We start from the raw sequence: 8,642 nt of genomic DNA, 5'->3' as shown, positions 1-8,642 counted from the left end.
TTACTACCTAGGACCTCCTAATTAGTCCTAATGACGGCTTGAATGTGACTGATTGCTTCTTGCTTCTTGCAGAGTAGAAAAGAACTATTTCAATTAGTTTTGAAAATGAGTGAATTTAATTAGAATACTGTAAATATTAGAATATTTACAGAATATTGAATTTTGTGCTAAGCACCAAACTTTTAGCCAGGATTTATGTACTCTTGCTATAGAACCCTCTTGCTTTGAGGGAGCTTGTTCCCATAGGAACACAGTCACACTGGCCACATGGAGACAGCTAAAACATTTCCAAAATCAGCCAGAAGAATAATTCTGCTATATATTCCTTCTACTGCTCTAGTTTAGGACATATATTATGTCCTATTGTATCTAGTTGGAATTACATGCCCATGGGGAAAAGTGAAATATATATACATATACATATACATATACATATACATATATATATATATGCACAAACACACACACACAGAGAACTAAAATCTTGTTTATTCTTTCTGGTGTGTATCTGAACTATTTCCTTTGTATTTTCTTTTTCCTGAGGGACTGGCCCAAAAAACAGCCATCTCCAAAGACATTGCAGTAAATTAGAACTGATTTTTTTATTACTTTGGAAGAAGGAACTACCAGTGTGTCCAACATCCCAACAGAGACACCTGCAGATGCAACAAATACATACCAAATGCCATGCTAGGAGAGTGGTACCCTCCTGCTACATTGCCATTTCTTTCCGTTTCTTTCTGGCCCCTAAGTAAGTTTTATTTTATCATAAGTTTTAGGATGGACCTGACAGACTCTTTCCAGCTCTTATTTCTTACAACTTATTGGATTTATCCTTTCCTTGGGGCTCAAGGAAGCTTGAATTTTAGTCTTTCAAGCTGAATGCCATCCCTCTCTTCCCTTACTTTCTTCTACACTTGAATGCTTCATTTATTTAATGGCCTCATTGATCTCTACATGAAAATTATTACACCGAGGTGCAATTCAATTTGAGCAGAGAAAGCAGAAGACTTTGTATGTGTCTTGTCAGGGGATTGCCTTTCCATTTATGTAATTTCCTGCCAAAACATTCAGAGCACAAATGTATCCTGTTTAGACCATTTTTAGCAGCTTTAATTGCTATCAGACTACATAAAACATGCATGTGGCAAGTTGTGGTTACTGGGGGTAGGATTGAGCTGCTGTTTTCACCTGCCATGGCAGCAAGACATCCCTACCCCACAGGCAGCCCCGCTGTCCTGGCAGACCTCACTGTGCAGCTGGGGCACCCATGGCCATTCCTCTGGAGGTAAATTTGCTGTTCCTCCGGCGGGTGGCTGGACTCCCTCCCCTTGCACCATGAAGGCAGGCAGGAGGATTTGGGAAGTGGAGGCAGCAGCCCCACATGAGCACCACAGTCATGGCCCAGGGCTGCAGGGAGCAGTGGAAGAGCTCTGGAGGGCTGTGATGGGAAGCCTGTGACTTGACCAGGCTGTGATGAGAACAGCAGCCGGGCACATGCCAGATTAGAGGTGCACAGCCTTTGGCAACTCACAGCCTGGGGAGAGAGAAGCTGCCCATCATCCTCCTCCCACCCAGCCTGCAGCTGAGGCTCACCCATATTCCCCTGCCACCAAAGCCACTGCCATTTCACCTTCCCTCTCAGGAGCCCGGTCACTTGTGCCAGCTTTTCTGACCACGCTGGAACACAGACAGAGCTGGCCTGGCTGGGTTTTATCATGTTGGAAATTTGCCAATGGCAAATATTTAGCTGGAATATTGCTCAAGGGATCCAGCAGGCTCTGTGCCCTATCCTGGTGGCAAGGTAAAGTGGCTGCAGACCCTCGGGACTCCCATGCCGGTGGCCCAAGGTGACAGACCACAAGGATGCAGGCACAGGTTTTATTTCTCCCCTCTGGCTGCAAGCTTTCCACACCAGCCTGCAATGAGCACTACCCACGGAGGATCTTCCAAAGTTAAAATGGCTCTGAAACCTTCCCTGAAATGTCAGAATGAACCAAGTGTGGCGCTCATGGGATATCATGTTGCCTGCAGACCAGAAAAAAGCCACAAAGCTGAATACAAAAACCCAGCTTCTGCCACCAGAAATTTTCCATTTGATTCCTTCATTCCCCTTGGAGTCACACTCCTTGAATATTTTCAAGAGGAGAAAAAAAAAAAAATCCTTTGAACTTTTTGGTTTTTTTTCTTGGATATTAAACATTTCCAGTCAAGTTGAATTTGTAGGAGAGTCTCTGAAACACTCCCCCAGCATGTCCCTCTGGGAACTTCAGATTCTACTTATTTAGTGTTTCTACTCACTGAAGACTGTCTGAGAAGGTGTCAACAGCATTTTCCTTCTCATCCAGCTCCTTGGTGTGACTGTCCCGTGAACTGGAGGGTTTTCTTACCCTCAGCAGCCAGCAAACTGAAGGACTTGCCAACATGAATGTTTCAGAAACCTGCAGCCTGTTTTAAAACTATCCCGAGGCGGTTAAAAATTAACAGACACTGTGACAAAGACGGATGTTCTTCCAGGCTTCCCTCTGAAATCTTAGTGTCCAGTGATTCTGTACTTGATTCCAAATTGCCTCAGAATGGTAAAGAACAGGATAAATTATTGCTGTCACTTAATGAAAACCTTAAAACAGCTCTTCTTAGCAACCAGTCATGTTTTTCTACTGCAGTTGCAAGTTGATTTTTATTTACACCACTGCCTAAGCAGACAGGACATTTGCCCCTTCCTCATTTCAATAAAGATGACACCATTTTGAACCTCACGCCTGTGTTAACTGACTATGACACTGAAAAAAACCCAAAAACCAAAATCTGATTTCAAAGAAGAAAACTGCAGGAAGACAAGGACAAATAGAAACAGGGGTTGTTTTCTGTACAAATGCCCACAGTTTTTGTTTTTCAAGGGAGGGAGGAGCTATGTGGCCCTGTTCCCATTTAATCACTCCAGTAGGAGCCAGTAGGAGCCAGCAACAGCCACATTCCAGTTACGGTCCTGACATGGCCACCTTCCTTGTTTTGTCTAGTTATCCTGCAAGCTCACTGAGGCATGGGAGAGCATTTTAACAGCAGCCAGTAAAACGGAGCTCCCGGTTTAGTGTGGGTCTTTAAGGGATCCAATATTATATACAGTGAAAAAACAACAGCGGCAACAACAAACAAACTCAAAGCCAGCTTAAGTTGAATGAGGAACTTTAAAAACTCAAGGATGCAAGAAAAAAGTGAGGAGGAATTCATGCTGGATGTGCAAGCCCTCAGCCCCCCTGCCGTGTGCATGCATCCCACCTGAGGATGGTATTTTTTGCTCCTGCAGCTTCTTCCCTCTCCACATATGAACTGCCTGACCCTTCCTCCACTCTGTTTGTCCACTCTGCACCCGTGGTCCAGCAGCCACCTGCAGCATACCCCAGAGCAGCTGGGAACATCCCTCCCGGTGATCCTGTAGTTCTGGGGACTGCCTGTGCCAGCCCCTTCAGCAGAGGCAGAAGCCTGAAGTTCGCTCCATGAAGATATATCCTCACAGGCACTGGCAGTTTTAGCTGCCAGGCAGCAGTAAGTCCCTAGTTAGCATATGTGAGCTGTGATTCAAAAGGCTTAAAATTGGACAAAGGTGGGTGGATTTCAACAGGAAGGGCACCCCCTCCTCCTTCCGCAGCCCCACCTCAGAGACAGAAGCCCACCTCCTGAATTCTTATCTCGCTGTGGGGATGCTTGGGTATTTCAAAGGAGAGGTCATAAGAATTTCTAATGTGGGCGAAGCGATGTGTTTTTCTTGGTCTTGCCCTTGGAGCTCACATAACCATTTTGACCAGTGTTCCAAGAAATGCTTGGCCTGAATTGGATCTAGCACGGATCTAGCAATGGAAAACATTAAGTACTCTTAATGAAGGTGCAGTAAGTTGGAGTAATGGTACAGAGGCCAGTTTTGACTTAACTAGATTGCCCTAAATTCTTTAAGAGACAAACAACTATCAAATTGGCTCTACCACCTGTTGTGTGCACTACCAGCTTACCAATGATCTCAGGAACTCTTCAACACAAACACGAACACCACATATGCCGCACCTCTGACATCCAAAATAATTGGCAGGTTGGGTGCCCTGACCATCCACACCTCAGCTGATCTGAGGACACACCATTTCACCTTTGCTGAGGGCACCTGCCTCTGTGTGTCCTGCCCCACAGTCACACACACCACTTCAACCATGATGTCAGTGCTCACAGATTTCTCTCACTTTCCCACTACTGTATTTGAATTTGGTTTCACGTTAACTTGGCAACGTTGGCACCTACTCCGGAATGATGCAAACAAAATTAGGTCCTTCACAGAGAGGCAAGTGAGGACCAATCCTATCCAAGGAATGCTGCTTTTCCAAGAAGGTGACACTCTTCTTAGTGTCACACTTCTACATTTCAATTAGCAAAGGTGACCCTTAACAAGCAAAACACTCAGGCTCCTGAAAAATCACCAGTGAGAAGCGCAAGCACTTAGCATTTCCGGAATCAGGCTAAATTTACAACAGACTGAAGGTTTGGGCCTGGCACTAAAACAGATCTTGCTATCCAGACACAGTATTAGTCTTCTGTAAAGAATTTGTACTGTCTTTATCCAATTTCCATTCTTAACTATGGCTCTCAGTGAAATTTGTTTAAACTCCCCCAACTTTTTTTCCTGCCAGACACTCCTTCTAAACAGAAGGATTATTAAATTCACATTCCAAATCTTATTCCAATCTTACAACTGCTTTCCCCTTTTGAAGTACAATTCTCTTCTGCAAAGTAAAGAAAAAAAAAAAAGTGTTTATAAAGATTGGATTTTGATTGTTTCTCCAAAGTCTTGCAAGGCAAGATTAGAGTACTCACAGGCTATGGGAACTCTGCCTGGCTATGGGGATCTGATAGTGATACCCAAGACCACTGGTAATAATGATCTCTCTTCTCACCTACAGGAGCATCATCACATCAAGCACATCTTTGCTGAGCTTTGCATAACAGATTTACCTGACTGAGCCTGACAGTCAGAAAATGAGACCGTCAAAATTATAAGAAACAATTGCATTTACTCTTTCTTCCCCCAGCTGTCTCGGTCCCGCAGCTCTAACAAGTACCAGTGACAATAAGAAACTTAGTTTTTGTCACCAAAGCAGGCAAGCACTGTGCAGAGGCCACTCAAGAATGAGCCTGGTGACTCACACTGGTGACTCAGGACCGGTTATTCCCGCGGAGTTAACTCTCAGTATAACACAAATCTTGCCTCTAACTCAAATTTTGGGTGAAGTTTTCAACTCACCTGCAAAGGTATTTTTAAGCTTGGCTTGACAAACTACTCAGGACCCCAACTTTAGCTCAGAGTCTGTGGCCCTTCCGGCTGACTTTTCACATCCTGCTAGCCACACCCTTGCCTTTCAGCAGGACTCACACTAGTTGAACTATGCTAAAGACAGCATGAGGATTCTACACAGGAAAGTGTTAACTTTCCTCTGAGGGCAGGTATGTAGAGGCACTGTTTCTCCAATCCCATTCCTCAGACTGGTAAACTGCTGAGCTTTTGTTTTTGTCCAAACTCCCTCCACCCTCTTCAATCTCTATAAAGAAAGCCTCTCAATCACCTGTGTTAACAGGTCCCCCAAATTCCATGCTGCCTCTGAACACCCACAAACGATGATTCTCTCTTGCAGGTCTTCGTGCACTGGATGAAAAAGCCATCATGCTCCATCACTCCCATTACCACTTGTCATCCAACCACTTACATAAGCTTGTGACCGCCGAAGTAAAAACATTTGCTTGCACTTGGGTAGAACTGGTTGGTTGGAAGAGAACTTGGAGCAGGAAATGATTGAAAAAACAGTCACAGTAGCAAGCTTCCAGAATGTGCCTTTTCGGTTTTCCTTTCAACGTTGCTATTTCCTCTAGTCAACCACTGCTTCCCCATCAAACAAAAAAGTTTCAACCAGCAAAATCAATTTGTTTAACATTTTCACATATCCTCCAGCACACAGGACTTCTATAACACATGCAATCGCCTAAAGTTTTGCTAAGTACAGATCAAGAGGACATAAGTAACTGGAAAAAAAATTCACATTATGTTGTGCACATTAATTTAAATTTGCTACTAAATGTATAAATAGGTCTAGAGGTCCTGGTATTTCTAACGTGCCAATTATCTTTGTACTGTGGTACCCCATTCGTTATCAAAAACAGCGTCACTTCAGACTGAAAAAGTAATTTTCTTCTTGTACGTGGCTTTCTCAAATGGGTTCATTTTCACTTGCAGTAGAAGGGATGTTTTAACCAGCCTTCAGTGTGATTTCTGAAAAAAGCAGTCTGTACACACGCAGTACCCCCAAAGGCAGCTTGTGCATATTAGACCATGAGCATCTGTTTGGGTCCCTGGGAGTATTTAGGCTGGTGAGCACAGACAAGCACTTTGCAAAGCGACAAAGTGAGCTCAGCTGGATGAGCCAGGCCAGGAAAGACCTACAATTTATCCTGACCACTCTAATTTTCATGCAAGGAGGTTGATAGGCTCAGCTATTCACTTAAGTGTTCCTGATCACAGAGACTATAAAAAATTGTTTTGTAGAATTCAGGTGCCAAAATTATCGGGATGCACATGTGGACAAGGGAAGGGGTAACATTTCCCTGTGGGTCAGCTGTAGAGGAGCTCTAGAACAGAGGCTGTGGCTTCACTTAAAAAAATGCTTCCAACAGATAGCAACTTATCCCATCACAAGAGTAATTTTGTGAAAGGAGTGCACACTTCTGCACTCATAAAAATGTCCCAAGTTAAACCAACCTCTGGAATGCCATCTGGCATTTTGGTGGTGGTTCTCTTTCCCTGACCTGTGCATTGTGAGAAGCTGAACTTGGGAGATACACACCAGCACTCAGTTGCCATACAGAGTTTTTGAACTCCAAAGGAAAATACACACTATTGCTGCTGCCCCTCAGAAATGCAAGAGAAAAAAATAGCCCAGTGTATATCTTGGTTCTAACGTGGGAGGCCTGAGTTTCATGACCTATTTACCATTTGATAGTAGTCCTTGGACCAGGGGTCAGCATTCAGTAATGTACCAACTACCAGGCTACAGAGCTGTGACATTTTTCTGTGACCTGGGAGTCCTACTCCAAAAAGTCCTGAATTCTTTTAAAAGTGGTAGTCTCAAAGGAAACCTGGAACTCCTCCACAGGAGCCAAGTGCATCAGTGCCCCAATATCTCACTGGTCTTCCAGGAACAACATCTTTGGTCAGAAATAGGCATTGCCACCAATGGAAGGTGGCAGGCCTGAAATTCCTCAGCCTTCCTCTCCAAAACAGAAGTTTGAAGGAACCACTTTGCAACCACAGGGGTACAGAGCATCCTTCCAACAGATGGGACATGTCAGTTAGGCTTTTCTCTGGGGAGGAGAGTTTAGCACTCTGGACTATCCACTTTCCATCCAAATGATCCATCCTTGACATGCCACAGGGACAGGCATAGAAGTACCCACTGATAAGAAAGACAAAATCAATGTAAACCTCAAGAGAGCAGACTGAAATGAGAATGTCCATCTCAAAATAGTACTCACCTCTCTTAAGAAGGTGTGTGGTACTAGTGTTAGTAGAGACTGAAGGCTCAGAAAAAAATTCAAGTCACAGAGCGGGATTCTAAAATCTTTGAATGTTCAAAATATCATTTTTGAGAGGAACACCTCCCTGGGTCCACAGCTTCCCCCAACAATGGGATTAGTTTCTCCTTTCTCATCAATCCTTTTTTTTTATCATCAAATTAGCAAGGTTTTGATAAAATTGTAGGGGACATTACAATATTTTGTGACAGTTTGGGACGGCTTGTGAATCATCCTCCAGCTATAACTGGAATGTAATACAAGCTATTGTAATGCTTTATGAAGAAAGCGCGTGTTGCTATCTTGCGACAACCGTATGTTCCACTGTTTGTATGTATCTGTTATCCAACCCTTACATAAGCCCTTGATGAAATTATCATCACAGGACAAGCACACTTATAGCACAGTTGAGTTGATCACAATAAAGTAACGAAGAAATGAAGGAACTTTATGCTGACGTGGGACTGGCCGCCCGCCTTCCCAAGCCACAGCTGCAGAAGGAGGCAGCGTGGCTGCTCAACAGCCATCACTTTGGGGACTACACGAATACAGACACTTGGGGCTTGGGCTATATGGAAAAGGGCAAAAGTGCTTTCTCTGGTGCAGCGGAGAGGGAGGGAGTTTAGGGAAAGGCTTGAGGGAAGGAGGTTGCTTTAACGGTTTAGGGAACCCGTGAGATGTTACTTGCACGCACAGAGGCACTCGCACGCCTCAGACTGCAGCAGGGGCAGCAGCGGCCGGGACAGCCCAGGCTTGCCGCACCGTCAGCATCCAAGCGCACCGCCGGGGGCTGCCCCCCGTCCCCGACTCTCCTCCCTGCCCATCGGGCACCGCCAGCGCCTGCCCCAGGTACCAGCCCCCACCCGGGAAAACCAGCGGGCAGCGCCAGGGCCGCTAGCACGGCACGGCTGCATCCCGGTGCCGCTCCCAGTGCTGCTCCCGGTGCCGCAGACGGGCCGCGCCGAGCCACAACACCGGGTCCGGTGCGCTCTGCGCCTGGCTCCGAGGGCCATGTGCCGCGTACTACGGGCACAGACTCC

The 8,642-nt window shown here is 45.3% G+C and overlaps 1 protein-coding gene across 1 annotated transcript in view; it reads left to right on the top strand.

Annotated features, from left to right (window-relative positions):
* Nucleotides 1–4,862: 4,862 nt before the first annotated feature.
* CABLES1 (Cdk5 and Abl enzyme substrate 1) overlaps nt 4,863–8,642 on the top strand; it is a 74,751-nt gene continuing 70,971 nt past the window's right edge. Inside the window, exons 1-3 of the mRNA XM_042029239.1 lie at nt 4,863–4,914; nt 5,673–5,797; nt 8,299–8,622. Of these exons, the coding sequence (XP_041885173.1) occupies nt 4,863–4,914; nt 5,673–5,797; nt 8,299–8,622 (501 nt within the window). The remainder of the gene's footprint in view (nt 4,915–5,672; nt 5,798–8,298; nt 8,623–8,642) is intronic.

Source organism: Corvus kubaryi, unplaced genomic scaffold (assembly GCF_017639235.1).
Source record: "Corvus kubaryi isolate FWS band 111438036 unplaced genomic scaffold, C.kubaryi_AGA036_p1.0 132, whole genome shotgun sequence".
Classification (NCBI taxonomy): domain Eukaryota; kingdom Metazoa; phylum Chordata; class Aves; order Passeriformes; family Corvidae; genus Corvus; species Corvus kubaryi.
This window is presented reverse-complemented; position numbering and strand designations above follow the sequence as displayed.